This window comes from Jaculus jaculus, chromosome 6 (genome assembly GCF_020740685.1).
Source record: "Jaculus jaculus isolate mJacJac1 chromosome 6, mJacJac1.mat.Y.cur, whole genome shotgun sequence".
NCBI classification, from domain to species: Eukaryota; Metazoa; Chordata; class Mammalia; order Rodentia; family Dipodidae; genus Jaculus; species Jaculus jaculus.
Window position 1 is genome coordinate 147,480,530 of NC_059107.1, and position 25,452 is coordinate 147,505,981.

Consider the following 25,452-nt stretch of genomic DNA (forward strand, 5'->3'; position numbering starts at 1 on the left):
CTTTTTCTCTCAAATAAATAAATAAGTAAAATATTTGGGCTGGAAAAATGGCTTAGTGTCTAAAGTGCTTGCCTGAAAAGCCTAATGACCTAGGTTTGATTCTCCAGTACCCACATAAAGCCAGATGCACGAGGTAGCACATGCGTCTGGAGCTTGCAGTGGCTAGAGGCCTTGGCTCACCTATTCATTCTCTCTCTCTCACTCCTTGCAAGTAAATGATTACAAATATTTTCCAAAAAGGAAAAAAGAAAAGAAATTTAGAAGATAAACATTAACTTACAGTTTTGAACTGAATAAGGAAAAAATACGTGAGGAACAAAACATATAGTAAGTGTGCTACAAATTACAGTTAATCTGGTTTCAAAGACAATTCTTTTTTTGTTTGTTTGTTTGGTTTTTTGATATAGCATCTTGCTCTAGCCCAGGCTGACATGAAATTCACTATGTAGTCTCAGGGTGGCCTAGAGCTCACAGCAATCCTCCTACCTCTGTCTCCCAAGTGCTGGGGTTAAAGGCATGTGCCACCATGCCTGGTCTTCTCAAAGATAATTCTAATGTCGATGAATGTCACCATGGATTCATAACATGATTATAACATCATTTATTTTAAAAGACTGAATAACACAAGTTTAAAGTCAACTTACCAAGACAGAAGTACAAACCCTGACTTATCCAAGCTAATATGGCAAGAGTTATAAGGTCGCCAAAACTAGCAGCGATAGGTGTAGCAACATTGTCAGGATTTATACCAGTCTTCTTCGAGCCAACAATAACTCCAACCATTATTATTCCTAGAAGAAAGATTTTCATTACTTTTGACGATACAAATCAAAAGAATCAACTCTCCAAATACTGAAATACATAGGATGAATAAACAGCACATCAGTTCCAGTTAGACTGCTTGGATAAACTGATTAAGCAAACAAAACATTTTACTGTAATGCTATGGCAAAATGCCCTTCAGCAAACTCCAAGTGGAGATCACAGATGTGAGAAATTCAATGATGCATTTACTGTAAAATTAAGTTAAAACTAAAAGTTTGAATTTTAAAATGCACATGCCTGAATGTAATATATGTGTATTAAACCCAAACACTTCAATTTAAACCCTCAAATAAAATATTAAAAATGAATCACTTATGAATGTCAACTGGGAAGCTGAGCAACAAAACAGATATCCTCAGACACAGTCTCAGAAACACCTGTTCCATCTTCTTTCTCAAAGTCTCAGAACACTCAAGTCCAGAAACAGAAACAGAGCTGTACAAGGCTGCCTTTGGCTGAGCACAGCGATGCAGGCTGTAAAGCCCAGCACTTAGAAGGCAACGGCAAGAAGATGGCTGCAAGTTTGAGGCCAGCCTGTTCCACACAGTGAGTTCCAGGCCTGCCAAGGAACTCTGTCTCAAAAAACATTTTTTTAAATACTCTTGAAGCCAAAAATTTCTTTACAACAGGAAATGAAAATGTGACTATGTACTTGTACTTTTAAATCTTTATTTTCTTAAGTAAAACAAATGGGAAAATGGTAACATTTATGTCCATAGTCAATGGTATACATTTTCTCTTGCCACTCATTCATTAAGAGAATGTACTGTAGATTAAGAAAAAGGAGGAGGGAAGGGATATGATGGATAATGGAGTTTCAAAGGGGAAAGTTGGGGGAAGGAGGGTATCATGGGATATTTTTTATAATCATGGAAGTTGTTAATAAAAATTTGGAAAAAAAAAGAAAGAAAAAGGAGGAGGGCTAGAGAGATTTCTCAGTGGTTAAGGTGCTTGTCCATGAAACCTAAGGACCCAGGTTAGAGTCCCCAGTACCCACGTAACCCAGATGCACAAGGTGGCACATGTGTCTGGACTTAGTTTGCAGGGGTTGGAGGCCCTGGTGTGCCCATTCTCTCTCTTTATCTGCTTCTCTCTCTATCTCTCTCTCAAATAATTAAATTTAAAAAAAAATTTTAAATAAAGAAAAGAGCTGGGCATGGTGGCACACACCTTTAATCCCAGTACTCAGGAGGCAGAGGTAGGAGGACCGCTGTGAGTTCAAGGCCAGCCTGAGACTACATAGTTAGTTCCACACCAGCCTGGGCTAGAGTGAGACCCTACCTCAAAAAAATAAAATAAAATAAAGAAAAGAAAAGAAGAAAAGGATGTAGTTCAGAGAAATGTGAGCCAAGTAGAAGTGCATCAATCTGAAACCGAAAGACAGTTATGGAAAAACTAAGCACACTCTCACCACACTGAGAGGAGAAATGACCATGAGTGTTTTTATTCCAGCATACTCACTTCACGGGTAATAAACTCAAGTCATAGGGAGTAGGGTTGAAATTCTCGCCTAAGACCACAGTTTATGATTCTAGACTAGCACTTTGTGCAGCAGCTCTTAAAGCCAAGACTGGAAGAAGCAGAATTTTGTCTTATATCCAACAGTGCCTCATGTCTTATGTACTAGGAGGCTTTTCAAACACTGGACCCACTTTTTAATAATATCACATAGCAGGCAAGTTGGAAGATACATCATGCAATAATCCAACAAGACAGGATTATACAGAAGTCTTTTCCCCCAAATCAGCACATCTACAGAAGAGGCTCTTCTAAAACTGTGCCATTGTCATTGTAGCTAAAGACAAATACTTTTCATGCATTAATTCCACAGAAAGACAAGAAAGTACTCCAGATATTACTTAAACATAAAAACAAAATACTTGAAACCCCTTTGAAGCCTGCCTTTCATGGAGTCCCTGCATTACAGAAACTAGCTTATTAAGTTAGCTGTGCTGTGCACGCAGCTGACATGACTCCTCCACTGTTAACGTCAGTGGAGGGGGTGAGAAGATGGCAGTTATAAAATGGTAAGAACCAAGTCTCCATGATCATACTGTGTAATATGGTACTTGTCTTGTATAGAGCCCACATTAAGAAACAGAAAGATAATTCAACCTAGAAGTTTTAATGGCAGCTAATATTCTATACTGAAAATATGCTGCCTTGAGCATATTGTTTATTTGGTATTACCACAAGAAAGTTTAGTATTTTTTTTTTTAAATTTATTTATTTATTTATTTGAGAGCGACAGACACAGAGAGAAAGACAGATAGAGGGAGAGAGAGAGAATGGGCGTGCCAGGGCTTCCAGCCTCTGCAAACGAACTCCAGACGCGTGCGCCCCCTTGTGCATCTGGCTAACGTGGGACCTGGGGAACCGAGCCTCGAACCGGGGTCCTTAGGTTTCACAGGCAAGCGCTTAACCGCTAAGCCATCTCTCCAGCCCATAGTATTTTTTTAAAAAGGAATTGCTTTTGAAGGTCAGAATTCCTGAGACACTTGTTACTCAAGTCCCCTGCCTAATTTCCAGAAAGGACTATCTCAATTAGTTTCCTCACAGAAACAAATGTGTATGAAGGCCATAGCCTGATCTTACTTGGAAACTATGGAAGCACCTCGGGCCAGGCCACAGCCTCACAAAGCATCTTCTTCACTGGGATTTTATAAATAATGAAATGTATCTGAAATAAGATACTTTAAAGGTATGATAACATTTTTTCTGGTGTTTTATAATGGGAAATATTCAAAGTAAAAAGCTGCCCAGTAGACATTCACAAAGTCACTCACCCTGCAGAAGAGATGCAATGAAGGCAGTGGCCACACTGCTAGAGCACAGAAGTGCGGAATGACTAAGGTAGTACTTCCCTTCCGGAATCCAGCCTAATATAACTGCTGCCACAGCTGCTAGGAAGCCAACTACTGTTGCCTGAACCTAAAAAAAAAATCATATTATAAAATCAAAACGAATTAGTGACTGCTAAAACAATTAAGTTTTTCATTATGTGAATATTATATACAAGAAGTCAAAAGAAAGTAGTGAACATGGTAACTAAACTGTATTACCATTTAAAAAAATATTTTAGGGGGCTAAAGAGATGACTTAATGGTTAAGGCGCTTGCCTGTGAAGCTTAAGGACCCACGTCTGACTCTCCAGATCCCATGTAAGCCAGATGTACAAAGGTGAGGCAAACGCAAGGATGCACATGCCCACTAGGTGGTGCAAGTATCTGGATTTCAATATCAGTGGCTGAGGCCCTGGCATGCCAATTCGTTCTCTTGCACCTGTGCACTCACTCACTCTAAAAAAATAATAATAATAAAAAATAAATAAAAATATTTTTAGGGCTGAAGAGATGGCTTAGTGGTTGACATTCGCCTGTAAAGCCAAAGGATCCGGGTTTGATTCCCCACAACACATGTAAGTCAGATGCACAAAGTGGCACATGCATCTGGAATTTCTTCACAGTGGCTTCCTGGCATGCCCATTCTCTTTCTATCTGCCTCTTTTTCTCTCTCTCATAAATAATTTTTTAAATTTTATTTATTTATTTTTGAAAGAGAGACAGAGAGAGAGAAAACGGATGTGCCAGGGCCTTCGACCACTGCAAACAAACTCCAAATGCATGCAGCCCTTGTGGCACATGCGTGACATTGCGTGCCTGCGTCACTGCGCATCTGGCTATGTGGGACCTGGAGATCTGAACATACTTTCTTATGCTTCGCAGGAAAATGCCTTAGCCACTAAGCCATCTCTCTAGCCCTACTTATTTATCTGAGAGAGAGACTACGAGTATGGCTCAGCCTCTTGCTACAGCTAGTGAATAGCAGATGAATGCACCACTTTCTGTGTCTGGTTTTACATGAGTACTGGAAAACTGAACCAGAGCCAACAGGCTTTGCAAGCAGTTACCTTTAACCTCTGGGCCATCTTCCCAGCCCTGAACTACCTTGTTTATTTTTGAGGCAAGCCCAACAGGCCAACCTTTTTTATGCAAGAAAGAGAGGAAGAAAGAATGAATGAATGAATTGGCATGCCAACGCCTCTGGCCACTGCAATCATACTCCAGACAGGTTTCTCTTGTGTGCATGAGCAACATTCTGCATTTGTGTCACCATATGTCTGGGTTATGTGGGACCTGAAGAGCTGAACATGGGTCCTTAGTCTTCACAACAAGTGCCTTAACCGCTAAGCCATCTCTCCAGCCCCCTGCACTACCTTTTAATGTTTTTTTTTTTCTTCAATTTTTATTTACTTATTTGAGAGCAACAGACACAGAGAGAAAGAACAGATAGAGGGAGAGAGAGAGAATGGGCGCGCCAGGGCTTCTAGCCTCTGCAAACGAACTCCAGACGCGTGCGCCCCCTTGTGCATCTGGCTAACGTGGGACCTGGGGAACCAAGCCTCGAACCGGGGTCCATAGGCTTCACAGGCGAGCACTTAACCGCTAAACCATCTCTCCAGCCCTGCACTACCTTTTAAAGAAACTATTCCATCTTAGTTTTAGTACTCCATAAGCAGTGGTAAGAGGTGAAGGAGGAGACCAAGAATCTTTTATTTGTTTGTTTGTGAGAAAGAGGAAGAAAGAAAGAAAGAATTGGCACATCAGGGCCTCTAGCCACTACAAATAACTCCAGATGGATGCAGCCCCTTGTGCACATGTACAACATTGTGGCTTATGTCACTGTGAGTCTGGCTCACGTGGGACCTGGAGATTCGAATGTGAGTTCTTAGGCTTTGCAGGCAAGCGCCTTAAGCACTAAGCCATCTCTCCAGCCCTGTTTGAGTTTTTTAAATATTCTATTTCTTTGCTTATTTGAGAGATGCAGAGAGAGAGAGAATGGGCTTGTCACTGCAAATGAACTCCAGATGCATTTCCCATCTTGGGCATCTGGCTTTACATGGGTCATAGGAACTGAACCTAGGCTAGCTGCTTTGTAAGTAAGCATTTTTTTGTTCGAGGTAGGGTCTTACTCTAGCCTAGGTTGACTTACTCTAGCTCATTCTAGCCTGCACTATCTTGAGGAGCTGCCTGGGGTTCTGTTTTTCACACCCCCTTGGTGGACAGTGAGGTAGACAAAGGCATTCAATTTTGGTAGCTAGGATCAGCAAGTCCCCAGCCATCTCTGGCAACTGTCCTGGCAGGGAAAGATGATGGCGAGGGTGGGACAGAGACTAAGATTAGACATCATATTAAAAGCTGAGACGGAGGGCTGGAGAGGTGGCTTAGCAGTTAAGGAACTTACACACACACACACACACACACACACACACACACACAATAATAACATGCAAATAAATACATTTTAAAAGACAAACTGAACCCCAGAAAGGTTATGTAAAACAATAAAGGTTATCCTTGATGGTTTACGCTAGAGCTGAGGTTGGAGTCGGTTTTTTCTTATTTCCAACCCTGAAATCTTAGACACAAATGTATAGATACACAAAAACATTCTGCAAAACTCCTTTGTATTGGAAGTGCATTACATAAAATTATATTCCTACATATATATTCTGAACTTTACAGGTTGGCTGAGCTAGCATTAAAATTAGCTCACACTAGCTAAAGGACTGTATCTGGAGTTCCTTTGCAGCAGCAGGAGGCCCTGGCATGACCCTTCTCTCTATATCTCTTTTCTGCTTGCAAATAAATAAATAAATACAAGAATCACTAAGGATAGTTGTAGGCTTTTTTGTAGAGTTATGAAAAACTAAAGTAGCAGAAGAGATCTCATCTCAGATTAGAAAGAGCCATAGATTAGTACGGCTAGTTCCTGTTTCAACACATTAACTAACTGGTAAATGAATGTGTTCATTAATACTATCAAATTGGGCTGGAGAGATGGCTCAGGAGTTAAAGGGACTTGCCTGCAAAGCCTGACAGCTGGGGTTCCTCAGTACCCCCACAAAATGTATTAATAAATTAAGGGAAATCCAGCTTAAAGAAATAGGTGACCATACTCTACAGAACAGACTTTAATGAAAGCAGGAATAAAGGCCTCACCACTGCCCAGCCTGCAGAAGAGGCCTCGCCTCCACTCTTCTCCCTGTTGGCCTGGCCAGAGCAGAGACACCACAGCTCCTGAGCTGGGCCTCCTCTCACCCAGGAGCGGGCTTCTCGGCTTCAGCATGTACTGGACTACCCAGCGTGCCCGGGCTCCCCGTCCGTGACGCTCCCCTGCAGCACAGTAGGTGTCACCAGGGCTGACAGTGCTGCTCTGCTTCCCCACCTGCAGGGTGCAGAAGTTCCCCAAGAACAATGTCTGAAGTAGAAGCCAAGGTAGGAGGTGACCAAAGGGTGCTGGAGATGCAGGGCAGTGAGGACAGCGGCAGGACTCCCTGGCACCTCAGTACTGATGTTTTCAAAGTGCCTCCCTTGGGATGGAGAGATGGCTTAGTAGTTAAGGCACTTGCCCACAAAGCCTAAAAACCCAGGTTCGATGCCCCAGAATCCACGTAAGCCAGACACATGGTGGTGCATGCATCTGGAGTTTGTTTGCAGTGGATGGAGGCCCTGGCAAGCCCATCCCTGCCCCTCTCTAAAATAAATTAAAATATAAAATATGTATTTTTAAATGCCTCCCTTGCAGACGGAGAATAAGGCTGTAGTCCTGGCTGTGTGCAGCTGGAGTCAGTGGGGACAGGTTGCCTATGAGGTCACTCTCCACTGATTCTATTTCATCCACCCACAGGTACAGTGTCTGCCATCCTGAACAGCCACCTCTCTGTCCCATATAGACAATCAAGGGCTTGAGAAGGAGTCAGGTAGACTTGTTAGGGAGTTAGGCTGGCCCCTGAAAGTAAAAAGGCAGGAAGGTCTGACTTGCTAGAGATCAAAGGATGATCTAAGTTCTTACCTCTTGCTTAGTTCCTTAGATCTGTTTTCCCATACCTGAGCCCATCCCTGGGAATCCTGACCCCATGGCTGGTGAAGTTTTGACCCCAGAACTTGGCATCATGGTTGGCCTCTTCCTGAGCCAGCCTCTAGCCCAGACCAACCAGCTTGCTTGCTCACTCGCTCGCGCTCTCCCTCGCTCACCGGAACCAGAAGGTGAAATCTACCACCGTAAGGTTATAAATACATTTTACCAGGGACAGCAATCCCTCCCCCCACCTCCAGGCTGCTGACCACCGGTGAGGCTGGGCTGAGGAGGGGGGCCGCAGCCCTACTTCCCGCCAGGCCCTTCACCCCTCCTGCCCTCCACGTGGCAGCAGCTCTCCACACTCTTTTCTGGCCTCTCCACAGTTTTTCCAGGCTCACCGTTGGGCTTTCAGGCCACGTGGGGATATTCATTTTCCTCCCCTTGGTTCTATATTTCCCAAAATATATATAATAATTTAATAATTATCCTTTTCAGTCTTATTTTATTCCATTCTTTGGTTAAAAGAAAACTTGACAAGCGCTACATGTTCTCCCTCATATGTGGATCCTAGCTACAGATGATTGGGCTTCTGTGTGAGAAGGAAAATACTTAGTAGCAGAGGCCAGTAAGTTAAAAAGGAGACATAAAGGGAAGAGAAAGGAAGGGAGGAGGGTACTTAATAGATTGGTATTGTATATATATGTAAGTAGAATGATTGAGATGGGGAGGTAATATGATGGAGAATGGAATGTCAAAGGGGAAAGTGTGGGGGGGGAGGGAGGGTATTACCATGGGATTTTTTTTATAATCATGGAAAATGTTAATAAAAATTAAATTAAAAAGAAAAAAAAAAGAGTAAGCACGAACCTAGGATTTGGGGTTCAAGAAGTTTCCCGAACCCCTAGCACTCTATTTCAGGCTACCATCCTCTCCCGCCTTGATGTCCTCTGTGGGAGACGTTCTTCTGTGGGCTTGCAGATGCACAGAGGAACCCCTGGCTCTCTTCTGCCAGCCACGGTGCCTCTGCAACATTCAGGGCAACCAGCCAGAGTGCCCAATTCCCTGGGCCCAGACTCAAGGTGAAGAATGTATTTTTTCTGCTCAGATTGTCTTATTTCTGCCAATCTGATTTTGAAATCACTGTGTCTTACTCTGGGATTCTGTGGTCCTAATTTTGTGTCATTGTGCTGTCTAAATCAATTTTGTTACCATCTTTGTTGTATACAAGGCCACTGTACTCTATGCTGTTTACAATTGTCTTCATTGTGAGCACTATATCATTTACAAGGCTAAACTCTTCCTAAGAAACATTTTGATTGTAAGCAATGGAGATTTTAACAGTTTTAGTCTCTAGAAGGTACAAAGTTACTGAACACTGTCACCTTGAAATTGTGAATAGAACTGCAGGTTGAGTGGTTGCTGAGGAAAACTGCTGCAATAGTTTCATAAATGTGAAAAATAATAATAAGCAAGCTTGGTAGTGTGTTTGTAGTCCCAGAAAATTGGGGCTGAGGCAGGAAGATCTGAGTCCAAGGTTTCAATACAGCCTGACCAACACAGTGAGACCCTGCCTCGAAAAAAACACAGTAAGACCTTGCTTTGAAAATAAGTAAGGATTGATGATGGGCCAGGCCTATAACTCCAGCACTTAGGAAACCAAGGCAGGATAACATGCATTTAAGGCCAGCCTGGGCTAAACTGCAAAATATCTCAAAAACTGAGGGGCTAGAGAGATGGCTTAGCAGTTAAGCGCTTGCCTGTGAAGCCTAAGGACCTCAGTTCAAGGCTCGATTCCCCAGGACCCACATAAGCCAGATGCACAAGGTGGTGCATGCATCTGGAGTTAGTTCATAGTGGCTGGAGGCCCTGGTGTGCCGATTCTCTATCTATCTGCCTCTTTCTCTCTCTCTCTGTCACACTCAAATAAATAAATAAAAATAAACTATATAAATAACTTGACTAAGGGGCTGGAGAAATGGCTCAGCAGTTAAAGGAGCTTGCTTGCTTGACATTATTAGATTTTCATTTGAAAAATTAATAGTAGCTGAGTGTGGTGATGCACACTTTTAATCTCAGCACCCAGGAGGCAGAGATAGGAGGATCACTGTGAGTTCAAGGCCACCCTGAGACTACATAGTAAATTCCAGGTCAGCCTGGGCTAGAGTGAGATCCTGCCACAAAAAACAAAACAAGAAAACAAATTAATACTAATTCTGGCTCCATTACAGTTAGGATTTTCTCTGTGTAGTTCTCCATCTATATTTTGCATACTTTTGTCACGTTTGGAAGAACCCGCTCAGCGCCTAGAAAAAGAGTAATTTTCAGAAGTTGTGGGTATCTACTGTGTGGGGGTTTAATCAGGTGTCTCCCATAAACTCAGGTGTTGTGAATGCTAGGTTCCCAGCTGATGGAGATTTGGGAATTAACACCTCCTGGAGACAGTGTATTGTTGGGGGCAGGCTTATGAGTGTTACAGCCAGTTTCCCCTTGCCAGTGTTTGGCACACTCTCCTGTTTCTGTGGTCCACCTGATGTTGGCCAGGAGGTGATGTCCAACCTCTGCTCTTGCCATCATTTCCCCTGCCATCGAGGAGCTTCCCCTCGAGCCTGTAAGCCAAAATAAACCTCTTTTTCCCAGAAGCTGCTCTTGGTTGGGTGACTTCTACCTGCAATGCAAACCTGACTGCAACATACAGATTCCCACACTTTTTGAAGACACCAAGTTATTGTTTTGGCATCCCCTGAAACAATTAAGTGGAAAACTTTATAGCACTTAAAACCTCCATTCTTACAGGTAATATCCAAAATCCAAGATCTGTAGACAAATGTTGTCACTTACCTGCTTCAAAGCCAAGTTGCCAATGATGAGATTCCACTTTTCAATAGGAGAGTCCATCTTGCCAACATTGACCTGTGAAAGCAGATATCTTCATGAATCACTGACCGATTGTCATGTTGTGTACTGTGCTTAAAAAGAACATGGCATCTTAAAAAACAAAAGTCTGTACAATGATTTTGATGGGGAGGTAATATGATGGAGAATGGAATTTCAAAGGGGAAAGTGTGGGGGGGAGAGGGAATTACCATGGGCTATTGTTTTATAATCATGGAAAATGCTAATAAAAAATTAAATTTTAAAAAAAGTCTGGTAAATCCAGTGTGCACATTGTATTCAGAATGTAACTTTCAGGCTGAACAGGAGGCTTAACAGTTAAGACACTTGCTTACAGAGCCTAAGGACCCAAGTTCAACTCCCCAGAACCACGTAAGCCAGATGCACATGGTAGTGCATATGTCTGGAAATGTTTGCAGTGGCTAGAGTCCCTGGAAATGCCCATTCTATCTCTCTTGCTCTCTCACTCTCTCTCATAAAAAGAAATTACAAAAGGGGGCTAAGGAAATGGCCTAGCGGTTAAGGCATTTGCCTTCAGTGCCTAAGGACCCTGGTTCAATTCCCCAGGACCCACATAAGCCAGATGCAAAAAGGGGTGCATGCATCTGAAGGTTGTTTGCAGGGGCTGGAGGCCCTGGTATGCCCAGTCTCTCTTTCTCTGTATCTGCCTCTTTCTCTCTCAAATAAACAATAAAATATTTTTGTTAATTACAAAAATAAAAATCAATAAAATAGTATTCACATACTCAATTGTGCTATGAGCTACATAATTTTTTTCAACTACTTAGAATTCAAAAAACATACAACAAATCTTTAGTTCAGTAATTTGTAAAGCAATGAATGATCATTAGTTTAAAAACTCAGCCAGTTGTGGTGGCACGTGCTGGTAGGATACTGCTGAAGACACAGAGGCAGGAAGATCAGGAGTTTGAGGCTAGCCTGGGCTACACATTTTCAGGCTGGAGAGATAGCTTAGTGGTAAAGGCGCTTGCCTGCAAAGCCAAAGGACCCAGTTCGATTCCCCAGGACCCAGGTAAGCCAGATACACAAAGGGATTCATGCATCTGGAGTTCATTTACAGTGGCTAGAGGCCCTGGTGCACCCATATTCTGTCTCTGTCTCCCTCTCTCTCTCTTTCTCTCTCTCTATCACCACACCCCCGCCTATTTCTGTATCTCTCTCAAATAAAAAAAAAATTTTCAAAAACTCATATACTGGGCTGGAGAGATGGCTTAGCGGTTAAGCGCTTGTCTGTGAAGCCTAAGGACCCCGGTTCGAGGCTCGGTTCCCCAGGTCCCACGTTAGCCAGATGCACAAGGGGGCGCACGCATCTGGAGTTCGTTTGCAGAGGCTGGAAGCCCTGGCGCACCCATTCTCTCTCTCTCCCTCCATCTGTCTTTCTCTCTGTCTCTGTCGTTCTCAAATAAATAAATTAATTAATTAAAAAGAAAAACTCATATACTGAGTTGGTTCAGTTATTTATCTAGCTATGGAAGCTTTTTAAATTTTTTGAAATTCTGCACATGGGCTTGGAAAGATGGCTCAGAGGTTAGAGGCACTTCCTTGAAAAGCCTGCCTATCTAAGCTTGATTTCTCAGCACCCATGTAAAGCTGGACTCAAATCTTATGGCAGGCATGAGGGCCTAAGGTGGGTTGAGAGGCTGTTCATGCTTGATCCCCAGGACCCATGTAAATAGCATGGCACAGCCACACACATATGTAACCCCAGTGCTATAGGGGAGCAGAGACTGGAGAATTGCTCATGAGAAAAGTGGAAAAATATGGTTTCAATAAGAGACTTGGTTCAAATAAGAAAGAGCAGAAGATGATGGAGGAGGAAGACATCTGACATTCCCCTCTGGCTGCCACAAACAAGTGTACCCGGCCACCAGCAAGTACATGGGATGCTGCATGGACATGAACATGTACATATATCTCATACACAAACACAAATTAAGATTAAGCCAGGGGGATGGAGAGATGGCTTAGTGGTTAAGTGCTTGCCTGTGAAGCCTAAAGACCCTGATTCAAGGCTTGATTCCCCAAGGCCCACATAAGCCAGATACACAAAGTGGCACAGGTATCTGGAGTTTATTTGCAGTAGCTGGAGGCCCTGGTGTACCCATTCATTCTCATTCTCTCTCTCTCTCTATCACTCTTGAATAAATAAATAAAAGAAAAAAATTAAGCTGGGGGCTGGAGAGATGGCTTAGGGATTAAGATGCTTGCCTGCAAAGCCAAAGGACTCAGGTTCAACGCCCCAGGACCCATGTAAGCCAGATGCACAAGATGGCGTAAGCATCTGGAATTCATTTGCAATGGCTAGATGCCCTGGCATTCCCATTCTCTCTCTCAAATAAATAAATTGGGCTGGAGATATAGCTTAATGGTTAAACACTTGCCTGTGAAGCCTAAGGACACTGGTCGAGGCTCGATTCCCCAAGACCCACATTAGCCAGATGCACAAAGGGGCACACACATCTGGAGTTCATTTGAGTGGCTAGAGGCCCTGGCACGCCCATTCTCTCTCTCTCTCTGCCTCTTCCTCTCTCTGTCTGTTGTTCTCAAATAAATAAATAAAAATAAACAAAAAGAATTTAAAGAAGGGATTAAAATTTTTTTTAAATAAATAAGTTAATTAATTTTTTAAAGCTGGGCATGGTGGCTCACACCTCAAATTCCAGCACTTGGAGGCAGAAGTAGAAGGATTGCAGCCAAATTTGAAACTCTGACCTAAAGCCTAGCGTGATGGCACACACCTTTAATCCCAGCACTCAAGAGGCAGAGGTAGAATGACTGCTGTGAATTCAAGGCCACCCTAAAACTACATAGCAAATTTCAAGTCAGCCTGAGCTAGAGTGAGACCCTACCTTGAAAAACCAAAAAAAAAAAAAAAAAAAAAAAAAGGAAAAAAGAAGAAAGGAAGAAACTCTGACCTATACAGAGAGTTTCAGGTCAGCCATTGTTATATAGCAAGACCCTGTCTAAAAAATATTAACATTGAGGCTGGAGAGATGGCTTAGCAGTTAAGGCACTTGCCTGCGAAGCCTAAGGACCCATGTTCGACTCTCCAGGTCCCACGTAAGCCAGACCCACAAAGATAAGGCAAGCGCAGGGTTGCACATCTCCACTAGATGGCACAAGTGTCTGGAGTTTGATTGTAGTGGCTGAGGCCCTGATGTGCCAATTTTCTCTCTCCCTCTCTCTCTCTCTAAAATAAAAATAAATAAGTAAATAAATTTGTTAAAATATTAAGATTAAATTCATCCTTACTAGTTATAGTAGTGAAAAATGAATTAAACATAGAAAATTTCATTTGTACATTTTAGTTTTTTATTTTATTTACTTATTTGCAAGCAGAGAGAGAAGAGAGACAGAGAGAACAGGCACACCAGGGCCTCTAGCCACTGCAAATGAACTTCAGATGAATGTGCCCCCTTGGGCATCTGGCTTACATGGGTCCTGGGGAATCAAACCTGGGTCCTTTGGCTTGCAGGCAAATGCCTTAACTGCTAAGCCATCTCTCCAGCCCTGTACTACATTTTAAAAAAAACTGGATTCCTTACAGCAGGGCCTGTTTCAAAATGGCCTGGCATACTTTAATCTATTATTTGAATCTAAAAATTTGGATAATGCTCAAGAACAATAAATACTTCTAAAAATATTTTCTTTGAGGTAATCAAGCCAAAGTTTCCCTTTTCCTGGCAGTTATCAAGCTGCTTCTCTGCACTTATCAGAACAAAGGTCACAGTACAGCAAGTGAAACTAGAGTGGCCTTGGAACCCCATTTCATCCTATGTTGCCACCTTTGTTTTCTAAGATCTGTATTCTCCTGGACAAGGGGGAGTGGGGAGGAGAAGGCTCAGAGTAAGAGTGCTGGCTGCTCCTGTCCAAGGACCTGAGTTTGAACCCTTGCACCCTTGTAAAAAGCTGGACTGGAGAGATGACTCAGTGGTTAAAGGCATTTGATCGCAATGCCTGGCAGCATAGGTTTGATTCCCCAGTGCCTTCACAAAGCCAGATTTACGAAGTGGCAATGGTGCATGTGTCTGGAGTTCACTGCAGAGGAAAGAGGCCCTGGCCTACCTGTTCTCATTCTTGCTCACTCGCTTGCTCTTGTTCTCTCTCGCACTCTCTCTCTCTTTCTTTCTCTCTCTGTCCTTATACATCAACGAATAAAAAAGTTAAAAATAAAAAAACTAGAGAGGTGACAGGAGGAATTTAAGAGCCAAAGGAAGGGTAGGACTCCTTATACTGTACTCCTTCGGACACAAAATGGATATCCATGACCTCACAGTGCCTGGCACTACCTATACAAGACCAGTATACAAGGAGGAAAAGATGATGATATCAAAGTAAAAGAGAGATTTATAGAGAGGGGGAAAGGATATGATAGAGTGGAGTTGTGAAGGGAAAGTTCGAGGGAGGGAATTATCATGGTTTATTGTCTATAATTATAAAAGTTAACAATAATAAAAAAATTAAATAAAAACAAATCTGGGTGTGACTGCACCTGTCTGTAACTCCAGTGTGGGGGTGGACGGAAGGGATATCACAGGAGCTCCCTGATTAGCCAGTCTAATAGGGGAGCCATGGCAGGGCAGGGTGGGGGACAGAGAATTACAGGTTCAGTGAGGCAGACTTCAACAGAGGATACCCAGGTTTCTCCTCTGGCCTGGGGCACACATATATATACGCTCCACACACCCAAAGTAAGTATTTTTAAAAGCCTTTTGGATAGAGCTCTAAGTGATCCTCTAGGTCTCATGAGAAAGTAGAAGTGGGGGATAGAGTTAAGATGCTTGTCAACGAACCCTAAGGACCCAGGTTCGATTCCCCAGGCCCCATGTAAGCCAGATGCACAAGGTGGCACATGTGTCTGGAGTTCATTTGCAGTGGCTAGAGGCCCTGGTGCACCCATTTTCTTTATCTACTTGGAAGGGAGGAAGGAAAGAAGGAAGGGGGGAAGGGAGGGAGGGAGGAAGGAAAGGAAGAAGGGAAGAAGGGAAGGAGAGGGAGAAAATGGCAGCTAGAACATGTGTACAATTTCACTAACTCTCAAAACCTCAATAAAGCCACATATGTTTTTTTGTCTTTTCTTCTTTTTTTTTTTAAATTTTATTTATTTATTTGAGAGTGACAGACACAGAGAGAAAGACAGATAGAGGGAGAGAGAGAGAATGGGCGCACCAGGGCTTCCAGCCTCTGCAAACGAACTCCAGACGCGTGCGCCCCCTTGTGCATCTGGCTAACGTGGGACCTGGGGAACTGAGCCTCGAACCGGGGTCCTTAGGCTTCACAGGCAAGCGCTTAACCACTAAGCCATCTCTCCAGCCCTGTCTTTTCTTCTTAAAGTCTGGAGTAATATACTGAACACACATTCCATCTAGATGCCAAATGATCAAGTATTAAAATCTAAAGTTGAGCCGGGCGTGGTGGCGCACGCCTTTAATCCCAGCACTTGGGAGGCAGAGATAGGAGGATCACCATGAGTTCGAGGCCACCCTGAGAATACAGAGTGAATTCCAGGTCAGCCTGAGCTACAGCGAAATCCTACCTTGAAAAACCAAATAACAAACAAACAAAATATCTAAAGTTGGGTTTAGCTGACAGTCATGGTGCAATTTCACTGAACTTTTGGGGCCACTTAAGGATGGTCCTTTCTGAATATACTTCAGATGACTCTTAAGATTATTACTCTAATCTATTATTTTAACATTTGTAAATGCATTTGCTTCACATTGTCACTGGAGAAAAAAACAATTTTTTATTTATTTGCAAGCAGAGAGAAAGAGAAGAGAGACAGATGGATGGAGAGAGAATAGGCATGCCAGGGCCTCTAGCCACTGCAAACAAACTCCAGATGCATGTGGCCCTCGTGTATTTGGTGTATGTGGGTCCTGGCGAATCAAACCTGGGTCCTTTGGCTTCGCAGGCAAATGCCTTAACCGCTAAGCCATCTCTCCAGCCCACTTGAGAAAATTTAATCCTTAAACCTTGGGTCAAACTGGCTTGCAACTATCAAAAAGGCGGTTGCTTGGGCTGGACAGATGGCTTAGCGGTTAAGCGCTTGCCTGTGAAGCCTAAGGACCCCGGTTCGAGGCTCGGTTCCCCAGGTCCCACGTTAGCTAGATGCACAAGGGGGCGCACACGTCTGGAGTTCGTTTGCAGAGGCTGGAAGCCCTGGCGCGCCCATTCGCTCTCTCTCCCTCTATCTGTTTTTCTCTCTGTGTCTGTCGCTCTCAAATTAATTAATTAACTTTAAAAAAAAGGCGGTTGCTAGATGATTGGGCTTCTGTGTGAGAATGAAAATACTTAATAGCAGAGGCCAGTAAGTTAAAAAGGAGATATAAAGGGAAGAGAAAGGAAGGGAGGAGGGTACTGAATAGGTTGATATTATATATATGTAAGTACAATGATTGAGATGGGGAGGTAATATGATGGAGAATGGAATTTCAAAGGGGAAAGTGGGGGGAGAGAGGGAGGGAATTACCATGGGATATTTTTTTATAATCATGGAAAATGCTAATAAAAAATTTTTTTTAAAAAAGGCGGTTGCTAAAACCAGGCGTGGGGCACATGCCTTTAATCCCAGTACTCAGAAGGCTGAGGAAGGAGGATCACTATGAGTTCAAGGCAGCCTGAGACTACACAGTGAATACCAGGTCTGCCTGAGCAAAAGTTCATTTGCAGTGGCTGGAGACGCTGGTATGCCCATTCTCTCCTTCTCCCCCCCACCCACCACCTCTCTCGCTATCTCTCTCAAATAAAAATTTTTTTTTAAAAAAGAGTAAAGAAAAAAGTATAGCATCTCTCCCATCTTAGGTGTTTTCTCATTATTTTTTTAATTGTGGTAAGTAGCTGGGTAGGTAGGTGATTGATAACTTAGTTTTTTGTCACTGGTTCTCACAATAAAGGAGAGCCTTGCACTCATAATCTTCTAGCTCCATCTCATCTTCCTCTGTTCTGTTTTGTTCTGTTCTGAGACAGGGTCTTGCTACACAGCCATGGGATGGCCTCAAGCTCAGAGCAACGCTCACGCTTCAGCCGCCTGAGTGCTGTGCTGACATGTTTTACAAAGTGTAGAACATTAAGCCAACGCTGGGAACAGGAGAGAAGCCAACCTCAGATCAGGGTGTGGCTCTCTACACAAAAGCACGTTGCAAAATGGACTCCAAGAAAATCAAGAATTCTAAATTTGATGTTGGACTTCTAGCTCTTGATATATTTTTCAAGGTAGAATTTATGTCTGCAAGGTTGTATAATCTTAAACTGAACTGTATGTCTATGCCACGCATCTCTATTTGTATTCCGGCCCCATGCCCTTTGAGAATGCTTAGAAACAGTGAACATTATTACACGGGGTCATTTTGAGAGTATCCTAGATTGGACTTTGCATCTCAGATTTTGTTATGACTGTCATCACTCGGGGTCCATTTACACATCACCACCTCTGAGAAGTCTTCTCTGTAGACATAGCCTAAAAAGTCTTCATAAAAGCTGGGCGTGGTGGCTCACACCTTTAATCCCAGCACTCAGGAGGCAGAGGTAGGAGGATCACTGTGAGTTCAAAGCCACCCTGAGACTACAGAGTAAATTCCAGGTAAGCTAGAGCGAGACCCTACCTTTAAAAAAAAAGGAAAGAAAGAAAGAAAAAGAAATGAAGAAAAAAAAAGTCTTCATGAATTACTCTGTGACCACATGACCTGGCTCTATCTCCTTCAATGCCCTGCTGACATCAGAAACCATATAGGTAAATCATGGACCTTGCTGGCCTTGTCAATGCTTATTGTGGCCATAGTTGATGATTACTTATGTTATGGCATACCTGTCCCAGATCTAACCAATATGCTGGCCTGAATTTTTTTAATATTTTATTTTATTTTTGTTTATTTGAGAGAGAGATGCAGAAATAGGCAGGTAGAGTGAGAGATAGACAATGGGTACACCAGGGCCTCCAGCCATTGCAAATAAACTCCAGATGCATGCACCCCCTTATGCCTCTGGTTTATGTGGGTCCTGGGGAATCAAACCTGGGTCCTTTGGCTTTGCAGGCAAACGCCTTAACCGCTAAGCCATCTCTCCAGCCCACTGGCCTGAATCTTTGTAAAGCTCTTCATTTTCTGGCACCACAAGATGTTCCAGGTTTGTTTTATTATGTTCCTGGTCAGCCCAACAAAGCTCCACTGTGCTCAGTCCTTCACTATTTAAGAACTACAAAAACTACCTGCTCCATTACTGACCACACTGGAAAGCCTGTGGATTAACGATGCTCTGTGTGATTTGTCTCCTTCAGAGTGACTAACTGATAACCCTAGCACAATTCCTAGCACCCCAATAAACTACCAGGAAAATAAAAACGATTATAATTGTAAGTTATATTTTTGAAACAATGAATACCAACAAACTTTAAATATTAAGTTCCAAAATGTTGTTTATTGAGGCTAATACTAAGACATTAGCAGATTATTCTGGCAAGTTAGATGAACAGGCTATTAAATTTATGCTATTAGCTATTTTCTGGATTTACAAACTGTGGCACAGTTGTCAATCTGTGAAGACAGAGAGAACATTCTAGAATGTGACTAATTCTACTACACAGTAACTCATGACCTGGAAAAAGTTACTCAACCATTCTAAGCCTTAGGTCTTCCTCCTCTGAGGACCAGGAGTGACAGTGCTGATCTCATACAGTGTTTACAGCATGTCCTCCAGAGCTGTTAGCCCAGTACCTGCCACAGAGGAACAGCTCACTATTCCAGATATTTCACTATTATCCAAGCACTTGCTGTGTTCCAGAAGCCTTAAGAAACTCACAGTTGTCGCCTGAGGGGATGGGGCAGGATGTGTAGAGGGGTGAGTGCTGCCAGATACAGACCAGCTTTTCAGCCTCACTTCTTGATTACTTTACATACACAAAGATTTCCCCTGTTTCACAGATGGATTCATTTGCTCTAGCTTCTTTAAAGTAGAAATGAATTTTATATTTTAAAAAATAATTAGGGCTGGAGAGGTGGCTTAGTGGTTAAGAACTTGCCTGTGAAGCCTAAGGACCCAAGTTTGAAGCTCGATTCCCCAGGACCCACATAAGCCAGATGCACAAGGTGGTGCATTCATTTGGAGTTCATTTGCAGTGGTTGGAGGCCCTGTCATGCCAATTTTCTCTATATCTGCTTCTTTCTTTCTCTGTCGCTCTCAAATAAATAAAAATAAACAAAAATATTTTTAAGAAATTATAATTAGGGCTCAGTGGTTAAGGTGCTTGCCTATAAGGCCTAAGGACCCAGGTTCAACTGCCCAGTACCTACATAAAAGCCACATGCAATGGAGTTTTCAGTGGCTAGATGCCCTGGAGTGCACTCGCTTGTTTGCTCTCCCCCTACTTTCAAATAAATAAATAAATAAAATATTTTAAAAATATATTATAATTAGCCAGGCATGGAGTCTTACACCTTTAATCCCAGAACTGGGGAGACTGAGGTAAAAGAATCACTGTGAGTTCGAGGCCAATAGTGAATTACAGGTCAGCCTGGGCTACATTGAGACCCTACCTCCAAAAACAAAACAAACAAACAAAAAGAAAAAGTTATTGGGCTGGAGAGATGGCTTAGCAGTTAAGGCTAAGGGTAAGACCCAGGTTCAATTCCCCAGCACCCACATAAGCAAGATGCACAAGATGGCACATGCATCTGGAGTTCGTTTCCAGTGGCTGGAGGCCCTGGTATACCCATTCTCTCTGTCTATCTATCTCTTTCTCTCTCTCACATAAATAAAAATGAATTAAAGCATTATAATTAGTCACACTGTCTGACGGCATAGCTGACTTGGAGCTAGCGTTCAGTGAGCAGCAGATGCCTCACCAAAGCAAACCGCACTAGCAATGTGGTTTTAACTATAACTTGATTCCACAATGGTGAATCCCAAAAGAATGACTGAGATCAACAAATAACTTAGAGCCCTCCCAGATTAACATTTCCAAAAATGTTAAACTATTTTGCAGGACATAGTGGTGTACACCTTTCATCCCAGAACTCCAGAGGCAGCGGTAGGAGAATCACCATGAATTCAACACCACTCTGAATGAACAGTGAATTCCAGGTCAGCCTGGGCTAAAATAAGACCCTACCACTAAAAACCCAAAAAAATTCTTAAATTTTTAAATTTTTAAAAATTTTTAAAGTTAAACTTTTAAAATTCCTTGATGGCAATTTAGCTAAAAGTAGCTAAAGAGTTAAAAGTACAGACTTTTAAGCCAGGTGTAGTGGAGCAAGCCTTTAGCACAGCACTCAGGAGACAGAGAGAGGTAGAAAGGATCACTGTTAGTTCAAGGTCAGCACAGAACTACAGAGTGATTTTCCAGGCCAGCCAGGGCTATAGTGAGACCATACCTTAAAAAAAATATATATATATATATAGACTTTTTTCTGAGCAGCAATTTATGATCTTAGAATATACACCAAAGAAATAGAAAAAATACAACAATATATTTATGTTTCGCTATTGTATGTTTTTTTTTGAGGCCAGGTCTAGTCTTGAACTCACAGTAATCATCCAACCTCAGCCTCCCTAGTGATGGGATCATAGGCGAGCTACCATGCCCAGTCAAAACATGTACTTAGTGCAGGAGAGATGGCTTAGCGGTTAAAACGCTTGCCTGCAAAGCCTGACTCACATTCAACTCTCCAGGTCCCACATAAGCCAGACACACAATGACAAAAGTACACAAGGTTACACATGCGCAGAAGGTGGCACACACATCTGGAGTTCGAGTGCAGTGGCTTGAGGCTCTGGCACACCAATACACTCTCTCTCTTGCATAAAAAAAAGACAGTCTGGGGCTGGAGAGATGGCTTAGCAGTTAAGTGCTTGCCTGTGAAACCTAAGGACTCCAGTTTGAGGCTTGATTCCCCAGGACCCACGTTAGCCAGATGCACAAGGGGGAGCATGCACCTGGAGTTCATTGGTAGTGGCTGGAGGCCCTGGTGCACCCATTCTCTTTCTCTCCCTCCCTCTCTCTCTGCCTTTCTCTGTCTGTCTATTGCTCTCAAATAAATAAATAAAAACAAAAAAACAGTCTATTGTGTTTGTCTCAAAAAAACATGTATTTGTAACAATATTCATTATAGGGCTGGAGAGAAAGCTTAGTGATTAAGGCACTTGCCCACAAAGCCTAAGGGCCCATGTTTAACTCTCGAGGATCCCAAGTAAACCAGATACACAAAGGTGAGGCAAGTGCAAGGTCACTTATGCTCAATAGGTGGCGCAAGCATCTGGAGTTTGATTGCAATGGCTGAGACCCTGGTGTGCCAATTCTCTCTCTCTCTCTCTCTCTCTCTCTCTCTCTCTCTCTAAAAATAATTAATCATAATCTTTACAATGGCAGGACATAAGAAAGTACTTACATATCTGACAGTGGATGATAAATCAAAGTGCAATGGAATTATGCAACATAAAATACATAGCCAATCAAAATGATCACATGGATCTAGATTTATTGATATGGAAAGGTCATGGAATTATTTTAAACATAAGATTATTACAGAGAATATGTAGGACTTCAGTTCAGAGTTAAAGCATGTATTTTTTTAACTATGCAAGTACAGAATAACATTCTTGTGTGGGGGAAGTCCTAGAGCTCAAACCCAGAGCCTTATACAAGCTAGACAAGTACTCTACCACTAAGCTACTTCCCCACACTGTAGAAAAGCCTATCTCAGGGCTGGAAAGATAGCTCAGCAGTTAAGGCACTTGTCTGCAAAGCCTAACCACTCTAGTTCAATTCCTCACTTAAAAAAAAAAGCCAGATGCACCAAGGGGCACATGCATCTGGAGTCTGGTTCCAGCAGGCAGAGGACCGAATGCGCCCATTCTCCCTCTGCTTGCAAATAAAAAACACAAGCCTATACCAGAATATTAATAATGGCTATATCCAGGTAGACAAGTAGGGGTAGTTTTAGATTGTTTTTTTCTTTACACTTTTTTTTTTTTTCTTTTTCAAGGTACAGTGTCGCTCTCGCCCAAGCTGACCTGGAACTCACTGTGTAGTTCCAGGCTGGCTTCGAACTCACAGTGGTCCTTCTACCTCTGCCTCCTAACTGCAGGGATCAAAGGAGTAAGCTACCACACCCAGTTCTCTCTCTCTCTTTTAGATAAACATGCATTACTCTTTTGATCTTTTTTTAAATGTGTTACTTTTTCAATCACAAAGCGTTTAAATACCATTCAACCAAATCGCAGAACTGTAAAGAACCTTAGTATGTGATTTACCTGATACCTGCACGTGGATAATAACTGACAGAACGTCCTGGCATCAAAGGAGCATCTGGGAATACAGGAAGTCCTCTACCTTCAGGCAAGACAACACTGACAACTTCCAGGCACCAAGTCAGTCAAAACAACTTAACATAGCTCCACGGTCCAGAAACTAACCAAAGGCACAGAAGAAAACAGTGTCTTCCTGACGCAGCCTTCTAAGCAGAGAGAAGTAAATGATGCCCTTAACTTGAGGCAGAAATAAACTTACAGCAGTGGATAATCTGGATGCCAGCGTCATTTCCAAGTTCCCTTTGAGACCAAGAAGTGCAGGAACTAAAATGAAAACTTCCGTCACATTTTTGAACACCTCCCAGTGCTGTAAAAATAAAATAAAATAAAATAAAAACAAAAATGTCTGACACTCTTTAAGAACACGTTACAGCAAGGGCATTTCTAAAAGTCCCAATGTTTGTTTTTCCAAACTTTGCTTCTAAATTGTGTTTTTGTTTTTGTTTTTTTCATGGTAGAGTCTCACTCTAGCCCAGGCTGACCAGAAAAATTCACTATGTAGTTTCAGTGTGGCCTTGAACTCACAGCAACCCTCCTACCTCTGCCTCCAGAGTGCTGGGATTAAAGGCCTAGGCCACCATGCCTGGCTATATATATTTTCTTTCCTTTTTGTTTTTTGGTGCCTCTAAATTTTAATCAGCCTAACCTCAACCTCCTGAGCTTTGAATCTCTTAGTAACTTTAGAAGATTCAATTGGAGGCTAGGCGTGGTGGTGCACACCTTTAATCCCAGCATTTGGGAGGCCAAGATAGGATGATTGCCATTAGTTTGAGGCCAGCATGAGATTAGTGAATTCCAGGTCAGTCTGAGCCAGAGTGAAACCCTACCTCAAAAAAAAAAAAAAAAAGATTCAGTTGTTGTTGGAGAGATCTGATAGTCATCATATCCCATTCTATAGCTACCAACTACTCTAAAGATCAAAAAAACCACTCAGGCCAGGTGCGGTGGCACACACCTTTAGTCCCAGCACTCAGGAGGCTGAGGTAGAAGGATTGCCGTGAGTTTGAGGCCACCCTGAGACTATACAGTGAATTCCAGGTCAGCCTGGGCTAGAGAAAGACTCTACATTGAAAAACAAACAAACAAACAAAAAACACCAAAATTATTCCTTTCTTTTCCTCATTTTGGCAGTGGCCAGGATCAAGACATGCCCTGTACATGTTATACTAGCTCTCGACCACTGAGCTACATCCAAACCCTTGAGTTGTTGGGGATTTTTTTTGGTTTGGGTTTTGGTTTTGTTTAATTTTTTTTATTTTTTGAAGTAGGGTCTCCCTCTAGCCCAGGCTAACCTGGAATTCACTATGTAGTCTCAGGGTGAACTCGAATTCATGGTGAACCTCCTACCTCTGCCTCCTGAGTGCTGGGACTAAAGGTTTGGGGCAGTCACTATGCTCAGCATCTCTTGAGTTGGTGAAACAGGGTCTCACTATTAGCTCAGGCTGTCCATAAACAAACTATATAACCCTAGGTCAGCCTCAAACTCGTGATCCCCATGCTTCTGCCTCCCAAATGCTGGGTTACAGGCAGGTACCAACACCCCTAGCTCATTCATCACTTCACGATGGCAAGAGCTAGGAACACAGATTCCAGACCCAGACCACATGGACTTGACTCTCAGTTCCAACACTAATTACAGCAATCTCATCAAAAAACCACACCACTATCATCATCTAACTTTACAAATGCAATAAACAAAATGAAATAAAAACTTTACAAGTGAAATGAAATTGAGATATACAGTATTTCCAAGGTCGAAATGGAACTTGAGCGGGGTGTGGTGGCGCACGCCTTTAATCTCAGCACTTGGGAGGCAAAGGTAGGAGGACTGCCGTGAGTTTGAGGCTGCCCTGAGACTACATAGTAAATTCCAGGTCAGTCTGAGCTAGAATGAGACTCTACCTCAAGAAAGAAAAATGAATTTGAGGCTAAAGAGATAGCTTAGCATTTAAGGCAATTTCCTGCAAAGCCAAAGAACCTAGATTCAATTCTTTACTACCCATGTCAGCCAGATTCACAAGGTGGTGCATCTGTCTGGAGTTCATTTGAGTGGCTACAGGTCCTGGCATGCCCATTCTCTATCTGCCTCATATATATATATATATATATATATATATATATATATATATATATATATATATATGGAATTTGGAGGACTAGAGAGATGATTAAGGTACTTGCCTGCAAAGACTGAGGACACCGGATTCAATTCCCCAGTACTTATGAAAAGCCAAGTGCACAGGTGGCACATGCATCTGGAGTTCATTTACAGTGGCTAGAGACCCTGATATGCCCATTCTCTCTATCTGTCTCCCTCCCCACTCCTTCTTCTCTCTCAAATAAATTTGTTGTTGTTGTTGTTGTTTGAGGTAGACACCAGTCTTACTCTGGCCCAGACTGACCTGGAATTCACTATAGTCTCAGGACGGCCTCAAACTCTCAGCGATCCTCCTACCTCTACCTCCCAAGGGCTGAGATTAAAGGTATGAGCCACCACACCTGACTAAAACAAATTTTAAATGGGATTTGGGGATTGGAGAGATGACTTAG

At 42.6% G+C, this 25,452-nt stretch overlaps 1 protein-coding gene across 5 annotated transcripts in view; it reads right to left on the minus strand.

Annotated features, from left to right (window-relative positions):
* Slc41a2 (solute carrier family 41 member 2) overlaps positions 1-25,452 on the minus strand; it is a 142,093-nt gene that overhangs the window by 83,027 nt on the left and 33,614 nt on the right. For 4 of the 5 annotated variants that reach the window (XM_045153206.1, XM_045153204.1, XM_045153207.1 and 1 more), the window contains exons 3-6: positions 23,102-23,209; positions 10,525-10,596; positions 3,612-3,756; positions 645-791 (exon numbers count right to left, since the gene is read on the minus strand). In XM_045153206.1, the coding sequence (XP_045009141.1) occupies positions 645-791; positions 3,612-3,756; positions 10,525-10,596; positions 23,102-23,209 (472 nt within the window). The remainder of the gene's footprint in view (positions 1-644; positions 792-3,611; positions 3,757-10,524; positions 10,597-23,101; positions 23,210-25,452) is intronic. The other variant, XM_045153208.1, reaches the window with a different exon arrangement.